The sequence below is a fragment of the Limanda limanda genome, chromosome 5, assembly GCF_963576545.1.
Source record: "Limanda limanda chromosome 5, fLimLim1.1, whole genome shotgun sequence".
Lineage (NCBI taxonomy): Eukaryota > Metazoa > Chordata > Actinopteri > Pleuronectiformes > Pleuronectidae > Limanda > Limanda limanda.
The window spans coordinates 25,188,560-25,210,823 of NC_083640.1; the positions used below are offsets into that span (position 1 = coordinate 25,188,560).

The following is a 22,264-nucleotide window of genomic DNA, read 5'->3' on the forward strand; positions in this document are numbered from 1 at the left end:
TGTGTGTGTGTGTGTGTGTGTGTGTGTGTGTGCAGCCACGTGGACGAGTGAGTGTGTGTGTGAACTTGGGGGTGGGTGGGTGTCGGGTATCAGCTGTAGAGACCAACACACTGAGACTAGAACTCATCAGGTCCTTTATCCATTCACTCAGAAAGGTTTGCACCATGTTGGTCAACAGGGACCGAGCAGCACTGTGGTGACATCACAGCGCTTTTGTAATTTAAGCTTTAACCACAACGTGAAAAACAACTTTCTGTCCATTTGATCCAGATTCATGGACATGAAATAACCCTCTGGTTTGGCTCTGGACGTCCTGCAGCTCTTTAATTGTTATTTTGTTTATTGAAGTTTTTGATTGAGTGTTTTTTTCTGAAATAAACCACACGTTGGTTACAAACAGAAGGATGTGAGTTTTATACTGAGAGACTATAAGCAGCTGTTTTCACAGCTCAAGTTTGCTTTAAATGTCATTTGGGATCTGGGAGCTTCCAACGACCTTTAGCTTAAAGGTCAACTCTACTGGGTGAACTGTCCTCCGACTCGTATCGACAGTCCGGCTTCAAACCTTTTCATTCTTTAAATTAAACTTTTCTATCCATCTGTGCACTCTGTCGCTTTAAAATACACATTATATACAAAACACATTTAAATATTACTACATAAAACTGGAGGTTGAATTTCTAGGCTTCACGGGAAAACAGCCTTTGGTCAATAAAAACTCAAAGTAAATATCAGCAACTAGAATTACCGGTCTGTGGAATGTCTCAGCCGTTTCAATCCATATACATTTACTACAAACTCGTACAGTTCATAGCCGTGACCTTTGACCACTGAAATCGAATCAGTTTGGATTCCTGGTGACAACTGGTTACAATTGGAAGAAATGGCCTGAGACCCGACTTGAGATATCATGTGTAAGAGGCAGTGACCTTTGACCTTCCAAATATTGGATTCCTGAAAGGTTATGTTCATTAGAATGGGACGTAAAAGACAAACTGAAAATATGAAGCCTCAGAGGAATGTAAATAAAACCACGAGTCAAAATGATAAAATCACTCTACTTTTCCTTCTTGGACTTGTTTGAATTTATTGATAATTTCAAACAGTATTTGTTTACACAATAGAACAGGCATCAGGGTTTTTGTTGCATAGAAGTTGTTGCTTTTGGTCCTTCACACATCTAGAATGTTTATTTTATTAAAAGGCACATTTGGAGGTAAACAGAGGAGGAATTCTCTTTTTCTTCACATTTTTGGTCTTTGCTTGTTTGTGTGGAATGAGAGCGTTTATGCCACAGTTCATGTTTTTCACTGAATCATCTTCTTCCAGCAGTTTTCTATAAACAGAACAGCAACATGGCGGCTGTGGCATGAAAACCTTGTAACTGTAAACATAGTCGACGTCCCAAAAGAAAACGCCCTGATACTTCTGGCCTGGAGAAACCTTCTCAAACGCCATAACACACGATTCAAAATACATTTACATTAAGATTATTAAAAGCACAACTTTCTCAGACCGACGGGAGATACAAGGTTTCTTCTTAAAGCCGGAGAGTGATGAGTCGGTGTGGTCTCACTTCTTGGCGTGCTTCTGGCAGATGGCGATGTACTCCCGCACGTCCTCCGGGGAGCCCATGGCCACGGGCGCCCGCTGGTGGATGCTCTCCGGCTGGATGTCCAGGATGTTCTCTAACCCGGTGGAGGCCTTGCCCCCCGCCTGCTCGATGATGAAGGCCATGGGGTTGCATTCGTACAGCAGCCGCAGCTTTCAAGGAAGAGAGGGGGAGTTTAGTTTTTAGTCAAACTCTGAAAGGAAATTACATTTTCATTAATAGTTTTACACGGCGCTGATCACATTTATACCTAATTGATAGTAAAGGAGGCAGATACATTGAGATTATAGATTTGACCGACTAATCGAGTCACACTCTTCGTAAACTCCCAGCTCAAGTTCTGAAAATGTAAACATTCAGCGATTGCGATCGTTCTTCATTCCTTTGCAATTTGACTCTTTGAAATCCTCTTGGACATTTCTCAAACTTATTTCAAGATGTTATTTCTCACGTTTGGCTCAGTCTTGCAAACACTGGAAGGAAGTGGATGGTGAAGAAAGGACATTGTGACACCTTCTTCTTGTAAGTTCTCCTCTTACAAACAAAGAGTCTGAACAAAGAACTTTTCTTTTCATGGAACTTCCCCCTTGAGAACGGCTGAAAGTCTCAAAGTCACCGTGAGTGAAACGGGAACTAAGCTGGTTCTTAAAAGATGAAAATATATGAATGTTTAAATTAAATACTTGCAGCCGCTTGTGGTCCCATGAAGTCCTGTTCAGGATTTTATGAAATCACTTTCTTTATCATTGCAAGAGGGGGCATTAAAAAAATAAACCAGACATATTTAGAAGACTGATATGAGTGTTTGGTTTTATTGAATTTAAGGAAACAGTTGTATGCGGTATGTTGCCATTCTGACTTTAAGATTCAAACTTTATTCCGAGCAGCTTGATGTGATAGTGACAGGAGCAGGAGAAAGACGTAACTGGACTTTACCTTTCCCTTGGGGCACTTCACATTGCCCGGGTACAAAAAGATGCCTCCGTACATCAGTGTCCGGTGAACGTCTGCCACCATGGAACCGATGTAGCGGGCGCCATAGGGCTCAGTGCCGTCCTGGAAGGGTTTTTAAAACACAGCAGTAGTTAGCTTACTTCTGCGACATCCACCACCAGGATCTATGGAGCTTGAATCGTTCCCCTCCCACATGGTGACGTCGGCGTTACCTCGGGGAACTTCTTCTTCTGCAGGTACTCCGTGACGGCAGGATCGAAATACTTTGCATAGCCTTCGTTCAAGCTGTAAATCTTCCCTCGCTTCTTGATCTTCACGTCCCGATCAACCAGGATGAATTCACCGATTGCCTGGTGAGCGGAAAGCAGCGATTGTTACCCTCTGCGTCATGTGCACAGAAAACGTAAAGAAAGATAGAGAGCACTAACTGGGTCGAGCATGAAGCAGTTGACTCCTTGGCCGGTGGAGAGCACGACCATGGTGGCGCTGCCGTAGAGGGCGTAGCCGGCCGCCACCAGGCTTCTGCCCGGGTGCAGCGCGTCCTTCTCACCCGGCTCATCGTCTGTGTCCTGAGAGAAATAACAATTTGCTTTCAATGAAGAGGAACAGTTTCAACATTTCTCGTTTCTGGAGTGTGGGGAAAGTTATTACCTTTCTGTAGATGGCAAAGATGGTGCCGATGGAGACGAGACAGTCGATGTTGGACGAGCCGTCCAAAGGATCGAAGCACACCACATATTTTCCCTGGAAGACGATAGTGCAAGACAGTTACTCATGTATTCTGCAGGGACGATGTCATGAGCTGGACATTTACTGAGCAGAGCAGCAGGAGGCAGGACATCACAATGCTGCAGGAACACTTGTTTTTGATTATAGCACATCGACACTGGATTCAGCTCTTATCACTAAAAGCTGTAGTCGTCTTTTCGAAGTTGATATCTCAGTGTAAGGCTTCTCTTTTACATCCTGAGCTAATTGTTTTCCGTCCACTTTCACCTCTGTAGCGTGTGAGAAACTCTGTCAACACGTTCACTCGCTGTATTTTCACATTGGCTCATTCAGGCCTTTTTCCAGACATGTTCCTAGAGGGCTGCGAGGAACAGCTCCAGAAAATTTCTGGACTAACTCACTCCGAAATTTGAGTTCTTACACACAGCCTCTCTGGACAATTTTCCGGGATGTAGCCGGACTAAAGCAGGTCTGAGAGTCGGCTCAATCACACCAGACTCATGACACAGGAGAGAGGTGAAAGGTCGTGTCTGACCAGAGTCACACCACATGCATCCCAGCCAGCTGAGCCTGATCCTCTCATTTGAATAACAGACGTTTTAAATTCAGCAGGAGAAAAGTGGATGATCCAGTTTCAGAAAGGGGTCGTTCCAGATCCTCAATACATAAAAGCCGGTTTTCTGAGCTCAGCAGTGTCTTCAGAGAGCGTAAAGGCAGAGATCCCTGATTGTGTTTTAACATGTGAAGTCGATGCCTTCAGAGACTCTTACCCTTGTGTCCGGCTCTACAATGATGGCCTTGTCGTTCTCTTCAGACACCAGAACGCAGGAGGTGAAGGATGACTTGATCATGTTGATGATCAGATCATTGGACAGAATGTCCAGCTTCTTCACCTGGTCGCCCGTCACGTTCGTGCATCCAGCGATACCGTAACTGATAAAGTACAGAAGAGAGAAAAGGTGAAAACTAACAAAACTGAGGACTGTCATATTAATTAAATAAAAATAACAAAAGTCACTTCTCTCTACACACGGAATTAGATTACATGTGTATGATGGAAGTTATCAAATACCTAGTTTCTGTAACATCCTCCTGTGAATATCACACTTTGGTGCTGAGATAAGGTTTGAAAAAATGCCACTGATGCATGACGCAGCATTTCCTGACAGCAGAGGCTGGGTCGTGATTCGAGGAGAAATCAGATCAACAGCAGTCGAACAATCTGAATCAGTGTAAGTCTCTTCTGCAAAATCTCGGCTCATGTAGGTCACACGAACACAGTACTCAGACATTTCAAGTAAAAGTACAAATAAATAGACAAAATGCAAGTAAAAGTACCGCATTACAATACTACTTTAGTGAAGTAAGTACTCAGAGTGTGGCCTCCTTCATCATTAACTCTGCCTATTGTTTATTTAGTTTACTACAAAAAATACACACCATCATTTTAATAAAGGATGCTGCAGAAGATGCTACTGAAAACACTTTGTCGTATTAACATAAAGTACAGTTACATACAAAATTAGGTAGAATACAGTAAGAAAGTAAATGTACTGTGTTGCATGAACTCACATGGCTGTAAATATTTAGGAAATACCTCAATTTTGAAATTGGAACATTAATGTGAGTCTTTAACAGGAGAGATGGGTGGAATCAGTAAAAAGGTGCAGAGGACAGAAACGAGAGGATTTCTCTCTCATGTGCTGATCTCCTGGTCCCTAACAACACATGCACATGACTGACAGCTCACATAAGAAGTATGATTGTTAGAATAAAGAATTTATGCCATTTAAAGTGGGCGTGGCGGTGTCAGGTATGCGTTTCCCGATTGGCTCAGACGACTCCTGCCTCAGCCCGTGCCAACGTGGAGCTGAAACTCCACTGAGCAACTCGTGTTTTTCCCTGTGTGCCCGAGAGCTGGGGCATCGAACCCCTGACCCCCTGACCCCTGCCATGTGCCTACTCACAGGTGGGCGATGCCAGCTTTGCGCACGGCGCTGGAGATGGCCTTCACCGCCGTGCCCACCGCGGTGAGCAGCGTGGTCAGCTCCCCGGTGGCCTTCGCCTTGCGGCCCTCCTCCATCACGAAGCGGGTCATGGTCACCACGTTGGTGTCGAAGGTTCCTCGGTCGGACATGTTGGCGGCAGCTGGTGTCCTCCTGCAGCCTGGTGGGAAGTTAGTGGACAAGCTGCGGAACTTAAATGTCCCCGAGAGGCGGAACTCGGTGGAGGAAGTGGAGGACGCGAGGGCCAATCCACAGCCGGAGAAGAGGCGTGGTCCCCAGCGGAGGAAAGCGAACGAGAGCCGCTCTGTACAAACTGTACCTGTGATGAAATGATAAGAATAATAGAGGCTTCGCATACCTGCGTTCACAGAGTGGTTACACAAGACAAGTGGTGTCCCTGTCCTCAAGAGAGAGGAGGAGGAGGAACAGATGCATATGGTCTTCCCTTTCAACTTCCATATCTATCTATCTATCATTCTATCTATCTATCTATCTATCTATCTATCTATCTATCTATCTATCTATCTATCTATCTATCTATCTATCTATCTATCTATCTATCTATCTATCTATCTATCTATCTATCTATCTATCTATCTATCTATCTGTCTATCTCTATCTATAAATCTATCTATCTATCTATCTATCTATCTATCTATCTATCTATCTATCTATCTATCTATCTATCTATCTATCTATCTATCTATCTATCTATCTATCTATCTATCTATCTATCTATCAGTCTATCAGTCTATCATTCTCTCTCTCTAGTCATCTGTCTCTATTCATCCCTCCATCCCTCTATTTCTCTCTCTATCTATCCCTCTATCCCTTTCTCTCTCTATCTATCCCTCTATCCCTTTCTCTCTCTCTCTCTCTCTCTCTCTCTCTCTCTCTCTCTCTCTCTCTCTCTCTCTCTCTCTCTCTCTCTTGTCTATATTTTGTATCTATATTGTATGTAATTAACTCTGAGCTGCTTCATGTATGAAAGCTGCTCAACAAATAAAGTTTATTATTAAAGTTTATTGATGCTGTTTTAACAAACTACCACAAGGTGGAGACCTCCCCCTGGTGTTGGGTCCTAACCTGCTCTCTGAGTGAATCTAGATTCCAGCATCATCATACATCTTGTAAAATATGACTGTATTAATTTACATTTTATTTAACACTGTGATTTCACTTTCATAAACTGTTCAAATTAACAGAAACACAGCTCTTATTGTGACAGGGAGCCACAGAGAAATGTTGATATCTAGTTCAGTAAACGTTAAAACATGTCTCTTTACTTCAGCTTTTAACTACATCTTACACTTGCCTGTGCTTTCTGTTTTTATGCATTTTTTATTTAATTAATTGTATATTCCTTTATTTACTATTCTTTAAAATGTCATTTTAACATATTCTTATGTAACTTAAAATCTGTTATGTGAATGACGTTTTAACATGTTTTTATTTCGTATTAAAACTATTTTAACTAAATTGTATGTAAAGCACTTTGAGCTGAATTTCCTGTATGAAAGGTGCTAAAGATATAAACTTTATTATTCATATATTTATTATAAATAATATATGCACATTACATGTATCACCATTATTATCACTATTCTTCTTCTTATTATTAATATTATTATTATTATTATAACTTTTATAACGCAGCGGCATGCTTTCCCCTGGAGGACTGTACCTCCACACCAGGGGGTCTCTGACTCCCTTCCGCCGGAGGAGTGGGTCCCCCCGGCGGCAGGTACCTCTCCCACCTGTCCCTCTCCGGGTTAGGGTTAGGTTAGGGTCCGGGTAAGGGTAAGGGTAAGGGTAAGGGTAAGGGTAAGGGTTAGGTCAGCTCGGGTTAGGGTTTGGGTTAGGTCAGCTTGGACCTCCATCCAGCCCGAGCTGCTCCGGGTCGCACTGCGCATGTCCGCCCGGGGAACAACTCGCGGCAGAGGCGCACCAGTACAAAGAGGCTCCGGCTGCTGGTGGTGGAGGAGCTGCTGGGAGCTGTGGGACGTGTGGAGCTGCGTGGTGTCCGCCACTGGGCTCATGTTGACTGGTTTCATGTAGAGTTCTCTCTCCTGTGAAGTTTCCCCTTCGAGAACCACCAGAGCCGAGGAGGAGAAGCTGCTTTCCCAGTCCGAGAAGAGACGCTGGGAGTCGGGTGAGTGGATCTCTGTCTCCTCGCTGCTGATCAACTCCATGCAGCGGCTCTTTAAACTTTGTGATGAAGTCTTTTTAAAAGCATGCATGAACTTTTCTCTTCTCAATGTGTTCGAGTCCCCTGTGTCCTGTACGTGCGTGTACTGGGTCAGGTGGTCCTGCTGGGAGCAGACCAGACAATCCCATGAAGCGCTGCTGGTTAAGCAGGATTATGGTTAAAGTCATATGGTGTTTGTCGAATCTGCTCCTTGTGCTAATCTGCTGTGTGTGTGTTGGGGGTTCTTTCTATCGTTTCCCGCGAACAAACAAGCAGGTTCGCGCCAAGCAGGTGTCGTGGAAATGTTTGAAGTGGCCACATGCTTCAGTCAGGGTTGAACTTTGACCCCCGAAGGAAGGAGGTCAATGGAATGAGGAAGCAGCGTTAACTAGTGTCTGTTTGCGTCACGATTAAAGATTCAATACTTTACTAAACTTCTCATCAGCCTGACGTTATCTGGTGTGTTGATATACACAAGTATTAATAATATTTATATTATTTATTATACTTGTCTATATCAATCACTTTACTCATTGCTCTTTGAATCCAACTTGTGTTTACTAAATACTTGATTGAAAAACTTTATTTTATTCTAATGTTTTGTATTATAAAGTACATTTTATTTCACATAAGTTCATGTTCCTTATGTAAATCTTAACAACAGGCTGAATTTGATTTGAATCTCTTTGCCATATAAACAGTTGTTAGGAGCCCCCCCCTGTTACCTCTTTGAAAAAAAGGTTAGTCACTGAAGCGTTGGGACGGGAAGGATCCAGTTGTCGGAGCCTTTGTTTCTCGGGGGGGATGAAAGGACGCATTTGTCGGAGCCTTCACAAGGTTCCAGCTGCAGCCTCTGAAGGACGCAAAAACCCTAACCCGGACATGAGACAGAACCAGTGACACCAGCACCTGTAGAGCGAGAATCACTAGATTAGTGCAAAATGCAGAATAAGAAATGCATCTGCTTTACTGAGCTCGTTTAAAACCCACCGAGCGGCCTGCAGGTGGACAGCTATTCTGGAATCTGGTTGTTTTTGTCTCACACTTTTCAGTCTCTTTTTACAAGAAGGAGGAAATCTAGAAAGGCAGTTGGCTCAGTGGGTGGGGGTTCCTTTAAAAGCTGTAGGACATTATTTTTTCCTTTTGGCTTCGCACATTTCCTCGAGTGTCAGCAGTTTGAAACCACCTCGTTCAACCATCTCCTCACCTTTTTGAGGCTTGTGTTGGTGGCCTCTCCTGGACGGACTGTGCTCCTGTCCCTGTGACCCGTCCCTCTCATGTGACCCGGTAATCCTTCGTCATCACTCCATCCACACTGACTCATCTTTGCCTGGGATTTAACAGCTTAAACCAGTGTCACAAACATCCTCGAGCCTTCAAAAACAAGGTTATTCTCTCTCTCTCTTTCTGTCTTTCTTTCACCACGCTCACTTTCCCTGCCTCGTCCCCGTAGTTTGAAATACAGAACATCGCATGACTCCCAACAGAAGCCTCTTTATAGGCTCCTCAAAGAGACGGTCGTCCACTTTGAGATTTATGGTGTATTATGGTCCATATCTGTTATCCAGTGTCCAAACCTTCTGCTCAGAATTGGTGGCGGGGGAGCGTCGGCATGTTGTTGGGCTGTAGACCTTGATGGTGGTCCCTATTGTGCTGGTGAAGAGCTGGGGGGGTCAAACAGAGGGCTCTTCATCTTCTCAGGCTTTCCAACTTTTTTTTTTTTTTTTTAGTAAAGAAAGATAAAGCAGTGAATTGATACTTCAGGACTGAAGAATATGAGCATTGTGACGGTGGTTTAATGAAATTCTTTGGCGGCCGGTTTGGCACTTTTGGCTCGTTCGCTGAATCCATTTTTCTACACTTGCGTATAATAAAACCTGATTTCATCCAACAAAGCATTCCTTCGGATACAAAAAGTCCCGACCTGTTGTGTCTTCGGTGAACTTTTGAATACTCCAGGTTGGAAAATGTCTATAAGTTGTACTGGTGTTACTTTATCATATTTTAAAGTAGTTAAACTGCTTTTTGCTGATATAACATTGATCCTCAGTCGTCATTCATGTCGTTAACTCGATACCAAATCCTGAACTGGCGTTTTCTTCAGTATTGGCGTTATTTCTGAAGCTGGTATCAGAATATCTCTAGTTTCATTGATAAAAACGTGAGAATGTCACTCTGACCATGTATTTGTGATTTGTGATTTATGATATAAACTTAAATCTCTCTAAGATGCTTGTTTTTTTCCCTTGGCAGAGACAAAAAGCTTGTTATGGAAACTGCAACCAGCAGACACGTCTTGTTTTGCCCAGATACAAAGTATACAGACCCTGTCTTTAGTGTGTTGTCAGTCTATTCATCTGTCTGCACATTCAACTCGAGAGTAAAAACCAGTATTTACCATTTAAATGTCCTTATTATTTGACATTGTTGGCTTACAACATCTGGGAACTACTGCTATTCATTGTATTTGTGTATCAAAAAGTTAGGGGAAAGTATTTTGGTAATAAGATGGTTCAATGTGAAACTACAGATGATTTGTATTGATGCACTGGGAGATTTATTTTCTTGATTTGATCTATAAAATGCCTCAAAATCCACGATGACGTCTCTTCAAAGATAGTTAGAACATGTTCACATCTGAGTTGCTTGAACCAACAACTTTGTAATATATTTACTCGGAGATGAATGTTTTATTTATTTTAAAAACAGTTTCTGAACACGTTTCTATCTTCAACTGATAATGACTCAGCATATGTACACATTCAGCCCACGTGCCTCCTGTTTATTCCACTGACATTTCTCTGAGCTCAGATTTGCTCTTTCTGTAAAAAAGCTTAAGAGTTAAATCTGTACATTGTTCAAGTCCCCGGCGACACACGGAACATTCCTCGTTTCCCATGAACACATAAGCAGATCTGGAGGGAGCACGGGCTGGCGTGGGTTGGTACGTGAGGCTCAGCGGCCCTCGGGGTCCACATCATCAGACCAGGTCACTCGGCCTTTTGTGGACATATGGCAGAGGTCTCTCAATTAACACCTTGGTGAGACGAGCCTTCTGCCCACATGATCAAAGCCGGGCCTCCTCCGCTCAGATGTGTCCCCCAGCAGCCGGCACCTCCCTGTGATTACGACTCCCCGTCCCTCCGCTGTTTGTTTGGAGAAATGACTTCCACTCCGCTGCGCCGTCTGAGCGCATTAACTCCGGCCCTGGCCTTTTCTTCCGGCTCTGAACTTTTTGTGCCGTGTGGTGTTTTTCTCTGTAATTTTGAGGTGGAGGAGGTGCTGAGCTGTAATTTTAGTTCTGGTTGAACATCTGTGCGTCTGTAGTCACGTCCCATTTGTGCCTCTCTTGCATCTTTCAGTGCTAAAAATACCGGGTGGTTTTCGAGGTGTTTTAACTTGGAGAGATGGATTTTCTGAGAGTTCCCCTGCTGTGTGACAGCTCTGACTGCGGAGGTGAAGGGAGTTGTTACAGCTGCTCAGGCTTCTAAGTGTGGGATGAGAACCTACATGAGCCTCAGGGACAGCCCTGTTATTACCAGATCAAATCTACTTTATATAGTAAATCCACCAAAACTAAACAAGTAGAGCTCACTTTCCAAAAACAAACCTTACGGAGAACTGCACCGAAGAATATTTAATGAAAACTTAAATGTATGAAGTGAGATATCAGATTAGGTTAAAGATATCACACAAGTTTCCAACAAGCATTTACTTATAAGATATAAAATAAGGTGCAGCAGAGCAGACTATATATTGAGTATATGAACATAATAAAAACAAAAAGGTGAAGTGAAGGTTCAGGGAATCCTCCTAAAAGATTTGCAGTGGCCCGGGGCAGCTGCCAGGCCGGCACCACATTGTTTTCGGTCATTATTCGGCTGATCAAAGCACTGGCAGAACTTCGCAATAATCTTTTCAAATCAGCACTTCCTGGATTTAGAAGCTTAACAGAGCCGGGGGAGACCTGCGATGGGTTTGTGTTGGTTGGGGTTCGGCTTTTTTATATGTGCAGATGTTACCAAGAGTGTAAAACACAGAATACAAACATTAAAGTTGTTTACTTAGTAGTGCGTACAATTTTCAAGTTATAAATCCAGTTCATCATCCACTTTGCTCATACCAATAAAGTTGTATTCATTTTTTAAATATAAGTGTAATGCAGTGACACGGTTGAGAAATATCCATCTACTGAACTTTCACGCTGCCCAGCTTTCTCTCCATCTTGTTAATTAGCTCCAATGCTCTTTTGAACCCCAGAATCGCTGAATGAGCGGAAGCTATTGTCTCGCTGATGCTCGACTTGATAACCTCTCTCTGCCTCTGAGGCCTGTGGAGCTTAAGAACCCATCAGTGGTCGATTCGGAGGCTTGGATTTCAGCTGGTGCGTCACAAAGAGAATCTCCACGCCCACAAACTGTCACGTTTACCTGTCAAGAATATGTCCACAAAAACAAAGAGTGTTTGACTGAAACGTTCCCTCCTCTGGACCCGGATGGGATTTCATCTCTTTGACAATCTAGTTGTTTCAGCTGCGTTTCTGGAGAGGTGCTGCAGGCTTCAACCTGCTGGAGGTTTCAGTTTGTGAGGAACCTCGTCGCGGGGAACATGAATGAGTGAAGGTATTTCTCTGTGCGGCTCGGATTAACCCCGGCCAAAACCTTGAAGTGTGTTTCACAAAGATGTTTTGTTTCCCGGTATGTTAATCCCCTCCTCCTGCCTTCGTGCCTCCTCTCGGTCATTATGGGCTCTTTTATATCACATATGATCAGGAGGAAGCATTGATATTTGAAAATGAATTTGGTGTAAATGAGACCATGAATGTTTTTAAGCAAGTTTCCCTATATTAGTTTTCTAAGTAGTAGGTAGATACCTTACTGAATAGCTTTGACCCCATGTTAACACAAAATACAATTGCTTCTTATTGCTGTGTGATATATGACCAAGATCTCACATCTTGATAAAGGGCGTGTAAATTGGGGTCGTATCTTTACAGATGTAAGTTATAGCGGCAGTCCTGATGGTCGATGAAAGTGTTTGTTCTGTTTTTAGATGAACAGATAAACCGGCTCAACATCAACCTTCATGCTTTGGGTTTTTCTTGTCTCTGTCGGAGAGGATGGGTTGATCCTGTGAATTAAATTAATTGCACATCAAAAACCAACCCTGGAGTAACAGCACAGTGCCTGACTTGGCTTGCTGAAAATGATTGTTTTGATATTTGACCACGATGGGAAGAATGCCAGAAAAAACAGAATGTGGTGAGGCAGCGAACTCCAATTATCCTTCAGTGCCTAACCCACGCTTTAAGGGAAAAGCAGATTTAATTTACGATCACATTCAGAAAAGAAGAAGCAACTTCTGCTGATGTTTTTTGCGGATTTTGCTTCCATGCAGAACTGCATGTAGAGGGGAAAGTGTTCAAATTCAAATGCCCACAGCTCCTACGTGCACTGAGCTGTTGACTGCAGTGTTTCCCACAGAATTCATTCAATCCATAGCCGTTTTCAGACATGACCTACAGGTAAAAGCCGGTGAATTGGCTTCCTGGTTTACCCACAGTCAGACTTTCACACATGCACAACGCAGCAGGAGGAACTGCATTGCGTGCACGTGCACATCTGTAGCTGAGGCTGAGGTCTGTCTGCATGGACACAACTTTATGGATGATAGAGTGCACATCTCAAATTGGGCTGCACACAGCTATACTACAATATTACATTTATGAAACTCTGCAGGAGGAATTAGAACATGGCAGAGTGCCAGAGTCTAGATAATAAATGGTAAACACTGACTGTCCATATCGAGTTTATTAACTCCACTTTTCAGGATTCTTTTAAGGGTTTTTTCTCTCTCTGATTGAACTCGGCAGAAACCGCAAATGCCTCCATAATGCAAACTGTGGACCAGCTGCATCAGGTGCTGGTGGGACTTCCTGCATTGCCCCTGGTGTCCAGTATCATCCGAGGCATTTGCCACGGATTAAACCAGTCGTGTCTTTGTTGTGACTGGGTCATGTTAGACTCCTGCAAGTCTTGGCGCTTGTTTCTCTCTGTCTTCAAGCAGCAGAAACGATAAAGATCGACCAAACATTGAGAACTTTCACATACCAAAGCGCCAGGGCCGCATGCGTCAGGAGGAAGTGTCTGTTTGTAGAAGCAGCGCTCCCTCAGATTGGCTTTATCCCGCTCATCTCCACTGGTGAGAGGCGGGTCGTCTGAAACGGGGGAGGAGTGAAGAATCCCGCCTGCTTCTTGTACACTAAGCAAGACAATGCAGGTGCAAAGTGAACTCGGGGCTAAAGGGATCCTGTGATAATCCCTCAGCTATGTAGGCATGCACAGACTTTGCCTGTCAAGTTAAAGTGTTTCACAAGAAGGTGGTTTGAGTCGATTCAAACAGAACTTAACACGTATCAGGAGCGCTAACTACCCATGAGCCTTGTTACCAAAAATACCAATTTCTAGTAACATACAGTGTTGTATTTTAGTGAAAACGTTTGCATTTCTGTTTTATTCATATTTACAACACAGAATATGTCCTAAATATATTGAGCAATAAGCAACCAAATTGTTACCCCCACCTCCTCCTTGTTAGTGGATGGCACATGGACCAAACAAAACATTCAAAGTATGTGTTGCATAAAATGTGGGCAAAGGTAGTTTTCTCATTTTAGGTCCGTTCTTATCACACTTATATGTTCAGGGGCTTTTTTTCTTCTACTAAATTTGGTTTTAATTGGTAATTTGATGCTTTGTAAACAAAGTGAAATGTCATGATTGACAGCTGAGCCTGACCCGAGTTGAGGGTCCACAGACTCTGGATGGTTTGGCTTTGTTTCTGGATAGTGGGAGGATTTCTTTATAACAATAATGTCAAGCAAAGACTATACATAAAGACCTGTGTGCTTGTGATTGACAGCTGAGTCTGACTTGCAGTTGGTCGAGCTTGTGTATCGTACTGTGGCTCCTCATCGTAAACCACTCCTGCACAGACCAGAGCAAGATGACACCAGTTTTCTTTTTGTAGAGCAAATGATTGATTTAAGAAGACGAGCACATTCAGTGATGATTAGGTTTAATGCTCCTTTTCTTTTTCTTTCTCACTATAAATCAACTCGCGTTTAACAGCAAATTACAGTCACCGCCAGGACCCCCGAGGGAGATGGTGTGTTTCATTCTGAAATAATAGATGTTGGGCGTAGTCTTGCTTAAACGAGAGGAAAGGTGCATTAAAACCCTTGCCTTGAGCAGCATTTGCCCCAAGACTCCTCACTCCCATTGTCCTGCAGCCACATCAAGAGCTGCTGGGTTCACCTCCTGGATGCTCCTGTTGCCTGCTGGGAGAAGCCCACACCCTCGGCCCACTGGTCACCAGCCTGCTCATGTTGCAGGCTCCCTCGCTGCCTGGTATTGTCAGGTTACAGTGGGTGTGTGTGTGTGGTGTCTGAGCGGGCTGTGTTGCGATTGGCTCGTGTTCAGCCGTGTGAGACACCGCTGGGTGACGTCTCCATGCTAATCCCACTTCTCTCTCTGGGATGTTTTCTCTCTGGTGGCACTGGGAGCTCTCTGTCAGGCGCAGCTGAGGGAAATGCAGTCGCGTAATAACTTTTGCAAAACGAGGAAGGTGAGTGAAAATGATGTCTTTGAGTTGGTCAGATCCATAACCATGTAACCTGCTGATGCCAACACTTTTGTTTTTTATTCATAGAGCCGATAAATGCTGTTGTGTTTAACTAGTATCTCTATGTTAAAGATAACGGCAAATACCGAGAGGGCAAAATCTTTAAGATATGTCTAATTCACACAGGCTGCCTGGTGAATCAATTCATAATAGGACTTGTTGGTCGTGTTGAATAAAAAGCATGTGATAAAAACATTAATATTTTAACAGTCGACTAGAATAGAGGGTTTCTTTGTACAAATTACAGCATTAAATCTCTCAGAATCGTATATGTTTTTTTAACTGAAATATCTAGCACCTTGTTTATCAGGTTTGAATCCATTGGGGGAGTTTATGTCGGTACCGACCTCCACCAGGAGACTGTGGCATGTTATCACTGTATCTCTGAGGTACAGAACATGCTGATCATAAGAAACCTGGATACTGTACGAATTATGTAAACTGGGATATGAAAACTTTTATTATAATTTCTCATGTTCCACGTATGTACGCCTCATCCTGAATATGATCCCAAACACAGACCCAAAGCCAGTTTATTAAAATGCATGTTGCATTTCTTATATTATACTGTAGGTTATAATATCTGGAAATGATGACACCGTTTGACAATATTGTTTCTGCGACTGTGTCATCTTACAAAAACTTAAGCTTCACCAATCTGCTGTTGTTGATGTGATTGAAGTGTTGTTCCCGGGGAAAGAAACGGAGTGAGAGCAGCAGAGTTGAGATCTGTGAGATGGTCGATGGTGTGAACTAGGACGAGGGTCTGGTTAAAGGGTTTGTCTGTGGGCGGGGGGTCTGTTGTGTCTACAGCTGCTGCCCAACACATTCCTAGTGAAGAGCCAGTCACTCTGACCTCACGGCTGACTGAGCTTCCACCTTCTGACTGCAGACATGGCAGCTGGCAGTTTGGATTCAGCTGATATCAGAGTGAATGTTTCCCATTTTAAAAATACTGGGTTTGAGGAACGTAGATTTGTATGCATTTTTATTTTGCTGCTTTCTAGTTTAGAGCTTGACGAGTGTGTCACTTTCCAAACAAGTTGTGTGTTACTGAAACACACAAACTGCTGCACAAGCTGAGACGGATGATGGTGATCAGAGTCAGAACCATTTATGGGTTGTCTTTATGATATTGTCAGATATGAGCCCTTCACTGACTGAATGGCCTCAGTGTTTGTTTGCCAATATGCACCAGTATGACAACTTCTATTTTACAGAACAAACGGTTTCCCGGCTGTGGCTCAGGAGGTAAAGAGGGTTGTCTTCTAATCAGAGGGTCGGTGATTCACAAGGGTTTGATAACAACATGTAATGCATCATTGAAATTGATTTAAACTGGAAATGGTGTTGGCTCTGACACAGCTGGAGACAAACTTCCTCAGTGCCTGAATCTCAGCTCCACATTTTGAACCATCCCAATTAAATGATCATGACTTTCTTCCTGTTTGAAGTTGAGGCCTCGTGCAACACTTCACCTGTTTGGAGAACTTTTCCCCCCTTATTTTAATTAAATTCCCACCGGTGTGTGACAAACCAGTATAGAACTAGAAGCGGAAGCAAAGTTTCAGTTAAACCCATCTGCAGCCTCGTGCCTTAGAAGCTCGGGCGTTTCTCGGTAAACTGTTAAACTGCAGCAGTAAATGATTTCCTCTTGCGCTCAGCAGGGCTTTGTTGACAGTGGAGATTGAGTCCCTGGTGGCTCCATTGATCTTATCTGCCGTGGCCGAAGCCTCAGTGCACACGAGCCCCTGCTGTCAGCGCGGCACATGGGCGCTGCTTTTAATATGAGGCTGCATTTACAGGAGAGCGTAATTCAACAGGCCACATTAATTATAGACTAAAACAAACCCTGTGTGGCCAGTGGGCTCACAGACGATTCACTGGATGTGTCACGTTTGCAGCTTCGTGGTGATAAAGGCTTCGGTTTGCTGTTGAACGACAGAGTTTGACCGTGTGACTTTACTCTTTGCCTGAGCTGCTGTGGTGAAGTCGGCCTGACAAAGGCCGTGCAGCCTCTCAAGTTACAGTTTCCACAGAGTGAGGGGCAGGTCGCCATGGCAACGCTGGGCCACAGGTTCCCTGATCTATCCTGACCGACTAGTGGCTGTGACTTGGAGATGGAGGCTGGTGACCTGCTGTCCTCCGACTTGTCCTGTCACAGTTTCATAATGAGTTTGTTCCTGTTGCCGTCACACAGACAGAACTCATCATAAAACCAGATGTTACCCAGCGTGACCTCACAAAAATATCATTTAGAATTTGTCCAATCCCAGTCCGACTCGTTGGCTCCCAATAGGCTTGCTTCAGGTGTCCACACTAAAAGTGTAAATGGTTTGTATTGCCTTTACTTGAGGGCATCTATAGATGTTTGTGTAGCACTGAGATACGTTATCACCACACCAGGTCGACAGGAAGCTGTAAGTTGACCCTCTTTTGTTTATTCAAATCAGAGATTGTGCTTTTTTTTCACAGCTCAGCTGGTTTGAACCTTTTCAGTTGAACGGACACAACGACAGCGTCTCATGTTAATTACACAAACGGCAAAGTGAGACACTATTGTCTCATGAATGTGGCCTCTGCAAACCTCAGAAACAAAACGCTTCTGTCGGTGTCTGATTAAAACATATAAAACCCTGCTAAATGAGTTTATTTAAATAACATTTAGCTAGAAGAACCAAACAGACATGGGGATGACATGTTTCTGTGGTTATCAGCCCCCTCCCCTCCTCCGCTTCCATCTTGTTCATATGCATATTCAGGGACATCTGCCACCAAAACCTCCCCGACAGCAAATGATGATTGTTCCTACCCTTGTGCGGAGCTGAAATAATAATAATAGCCGAGCACTGGTAACCAGTCAGGTTAATATTTGTTCCTGGACGGCGGCTGTCTTCTGTCTCTGAGACGCTTGGTGATGTGTGGATGTTCTTCAGAAACTCGTACTGCAGGATAGTGGATAAGAGATGAAACATTTGATTATAGCCACTGATTACTGAGAAAAGGCTTAAAACACTGAACAACTTTAAACACATTTCAGACTCAAACATGGATGTTGTGAGTGTTTGTGTTTAAACCTCAACCAGTTTAAACTATGTTGTGCAATAGGAGTAGACTTGACGTTGGCTAATTATTAATAATCATGAAATATGATTATTAAAATAATAAAAATTATCTATCAAAAATAATTAAATTATTAATTGAAGATGATCAGTAATCAAATAACAATAAAACCACTAATGAGAAAATAGGAATTATCAATTAGAAAGTACAAGCCATCAATTAACAATGATAAGGTTATCAACCAAGAATAATGAAAATAATTAGTCCAACACAATAAAATTATCAATTTAAGAATAATACTATCTATATTAATAATTGAGAAAGGGGGGCACCACCCTGGTTTCCCAGGGGCCAACGATGTCAAGCTATAATTATCAGTCTCATAATGATAAATGTCAAATTAATAATGTCAATATTTTAATATTAACGATTACTTAATAAACAGTGAAGGCTTCTAAGTTCGAGCACAGGCGATCATAATCCAGCTGCAATCACATACATATGCACAAATAATCACAGACTACAGATACTTTAATTACAAAAGTATTTATTAAAAAGGGGAAATAAAGTTATAATGTTATTCAATGATTTATCATTTTAACAAGCTCCAATATTTCAAAGGTAAACACAGCAGCAGCACTTATCACAATTCAGAAAATACATGGACAACCTGCGGTCTACCTATGTATGTCTGTCTCTATGTGTGTGTGTGTCTGTGTCAAAGTGTCTCTCTGTGTGTGTGTGTCTATGTGTGTGTGGGTGAAATAAAGTTAGTGTTATTTAATGATTCATCATCTTAACAAACTCCCATATTTCAAAGATAACAACAGCAGCTTATCACAATTTAGAACACGCATGTAACCTCTGGTCCATCTATGTGTCTCTGTGTGTGTGTGTGTCTGTCTGTGTCTATCAATGTGTGTGTGTGTGTGTGTGTGTGTGTGTGTGTGTGCGAGAGAGAGAAAAAGAAGGGGGGTGGCGATGACGCGTAGTGACATCACATCTAAGATGGAGGCCGATCATGATTCGTGGAATCAAGGCCTAAAAACTCTCAAAATGGCGGATTGACTACAAAACAAGATGGCGGAGCCGTTATGAATTTAGAGCCAGGATGGGAGGAGAGAGAGAGCGGAGGCGTGGCAATAATAGACTCAAAATGGTGGGTTAACTTGCGTTATTCAAGATGGAGTCTATGTTAATGACACCATGTGGCCGGAGCGCACACTGGTGGTCGTCACATGAATTACACAAAGGAAATTTTAGACAAAGAGAATTCTTATCTCTGCTTGGCTTTGGGGGCCGAATGGTTTCCAGATGTGTTCAGCCTCTCTAAGCATAGATTTAACTATGTGACATGACCTGTATTATAAATACAGGTCAGGAGTGTGTATAGGTCGGTTTAGAAGGAGAGAGAGAGAGAGAGAGAGAGAGAGAGAAAACATGAGAAAAACATGTAAGGAGAGTTCAAAGAAGCTCTTAAAAGTACACGCCTGAGATGAGTTAACTGTGATTCACCCCTCAGCCCTCAAGCGAGCGTTGTGGGCCGAGGTTCTGATCGGTGAAATCACTGCAGACTCACACAGACGTTAACAGTGCGTGGCTGGAGGCTTTCCTCGCGGCCTCAAGCACTAACACAAAACCCGGAAATGAACCGGAAGTAGCGGCTCGTCGTAGCCGGCTAAAACAATGAGACTCAGCGGTCTCGCAACAAATACAATCAAATGTTAAATAATATGCTACGTATCAAAACTAACATCTGCCCAGATAATCAAGTCTTACTGTACCACCCTCGCGGTGTGTCTGCACCTCGGCGCGAATGTGTCGGGGGCCAGTGAATCACGTGGTCTTCCTCACGAGCGGAGCTCCGGAGCTCAGCCGCTGGACCGGAAAAGGGAGCGAATTCCTCGTGCTCCTTGACGAGGTGAGGTTTCGTCTTCTTCTGCAGCAGCGGAGATCGTGCTGCCTCACAGGGACGTTCGGCTGCTTGTAGCCGTTGTAGATCGTGTGGAAAAAAGAAAAAGTAAAGTCTATGGAAGGGTGGGAGTCCGTCCAGCGGGGCACTTCCTGTTTCGATGTCTAATCGCCTCCTTAGTTACTGAGTCGTGTGGTTAGACCTCTTGAGGTCAGAAAACAACTTGAGCAGCGTGGAAAAGAGGAGTACAAAGAAAGTCTCTTAAAAATACCGAGTTAACTAGTAGAACCCCGGAGGGGTTCTGTTGTCGCTTGGGCATCTGAGTGAAGAGAGAGGGAGAAGTCTGTGAGTTCAGCCCTTTTAAGTCATGTCTCAGGTGACTCCCCCCTGGGAGGAGGGGTCAGGGGTCAGTGTGGCCCTCCAGCCAATTGAGTTGTCAGGATTTGGCCCCCAGGGGCGGGCTTACCGTGGGGGACCAGGACGTGATCTTTTGCCACATGGAGATAAGGGCCCATGCTGGGTTTTTAAATGTAAGGGGTTACCCGAGCCTGGCCTAAGGTTTTACGACCCTTTGTTCTAAGTCGGATCACTGGGCCTTGCCCAACAACTATAACGTTTCTCACTATATACATTTCCTTTAGCTAGTGAGTAGGAGTGCTTCTCAAAGGGATTGTGGCAAATTGCTGATTAAAATGAACGCAGATGTCGAAATCCAACAAATAAATGTATGAATTTAGGTGTACACTGCTACAAATAGTAGTACCACTTCTCATTGTTTAAGTATTTGTATCTGAAGCCCCAAGATAAAGCGTTTACTCCCACTACTTGACCTGCAGTATCCTCAGAAAACCTTTAATTTGATGGGTTCTTCCCTCACCCATACGACATCCCTCCATTGTAATAAGTCCAAAGATTTTTGCGTAATCTTGCCAACAAAAAACCTGCTGTAATGATAAAAACATTACCTCTCCAGCGAAGGTAATTAAAATACCAATATCAGATCAAATAAGATTGAGAGACTGTAAATTCTGTCATGTCATGTTTCGCACCGATCTGTGGGAACCTGGCAGACTAGGAATATGTTTTTCCTCGTTCAGAGCTGAGAAAAAAACATGTCTGTCCAACAAAGCGTGACATTTTATGAATAATTTTCACAACACTGCACGAGTTGTTGTTCTTCTGGTTTTCCCCTACCGCCCCAAAAAGTGACGTGGAAAATTCCCAGAATACCGCGGGAGTTAATCCCTTTGTTTTGGTGGAAGTGGGGATCCTCCCGGCGATCGGAGGGCAGCCATAATGCCACAGTGTTTCCAGTGGAATGCAACTGCCATTGTTGACCAGGATGACTCCCACTGGGAAGACAGCCCCTCCCCCAAACCCTTCCTCGCCCCCTCACCCCTGCACTGCCAACATAATACAATGTGTTGCATTATACCTATGAGGCATGCTACTGTTTTCATAGCCTATGACCCCTTGACCCCGAGCCGAGGCCAAGATAATGAAAAGGATGACACGGAAGTCATTGGTTAGTCCCACAGTTATTACAGCTTCCTTCGCACAACCACGGCTGGGAATTCAAATTTTTATTATCTCAGGCACGGAACTCTCACTTTGTGTAGTTTGTTTGTCTAATTCTATCTCATTCATATCAGTATGGCAGAAGAAACAAAACCAAAGTTATCAAAGTTATTTTATTATTGTTCAATCTGTCAAAATATTTGAATTCACTGAGCATTTAGTCTATTAAGTTTCCAAAAAAACAAATACTTGTCGACATTTCTCGGGACCCGACATGACTTCCTGTCATAAAGGGTCAACACTTAAAAATAGTAATTTCATAATGTTAAAGAACTTTTGAGAAGTGGAACCAGAATATATTTGGCATTTGTTTGATATGGTTTTAAAAGGGTCAGGCTTTCTTTTACATATGATGAATTTTTTTGGAATTTTCTATAAAATTACATATTGTGATGACATAAAATTTGTATAGAAACCTCAGAAAACGCCATTAACTCTTTGAGGTTATCGAGCTGATAATTTATTTACATCTGTTAAATCAAGCACTTCTGTCTCTTCTCTCTCTTGGAGCAAAACACCCTTTTGCTGTTTTTACTACT

General features: G+C 43.2%; 1 protein-coding gene across 1 annotated transcript; it reads right to left on the reverse strand.

The window, feature by feature from the left end:
* Positions 1-1,052: 1,052 nt before the first annotated feature.
* Positions 1,053-5,498, reverse strand: LOC133001813 (fructose-1,6-bisphosphatase 1-like). Its single transcript, XM_061071511.1, has 7 exons — positions 5,263-5,498; positions 4,066-4,228; positions 3,218-3,310; positions 2,995-3,135; positions 2,779-2,916; positions 2,549-2,668; positions 1,053-1,764 (listed from the first exon to the last, which is right to left on the reverse strand). Exons 1-7 carry the CDS (start codon positions 5,430-5,432, stop codon positions 1,573-1,575), a joined length of 1,017 nt encoding a protein of 338 aa, XP_060927494.1. The 5' UTR covers positions 5,433-5,498; the 3' UTR covers positions 1,053-1,572.
* Positions 5,499-22,264: the final 16,766 nt, after the last annotated feature.

What these genes read in the sequence shown, in the direction of transcription:
- LOC133001813 (XM_061071511.1), bottom strand. Translation starts at nt 5,432, where the DNA reads ATGTCCGACCGAGGAACCTTCGACACCAACGTGGTGACCATGACCCGC. An exon ending in TCTTTGCCATCTACAGAAAG is followed by an intron (nt 3,136 to 3,217) that starts GTAATAACTTTC and finishes TATTTCTCTCAG; the next exon opens with GACACAGACGATGAGCCGGG. An exon ending in TGAAGTGCCCCAAGGGAAAG is followed by an intron (nt 1,765 to 2,548) that starts GTAAAGTCCAGT and finishes CTTCCTTGAAAG; the next exon opens with CTGCGGCTGCTGTACGAATG.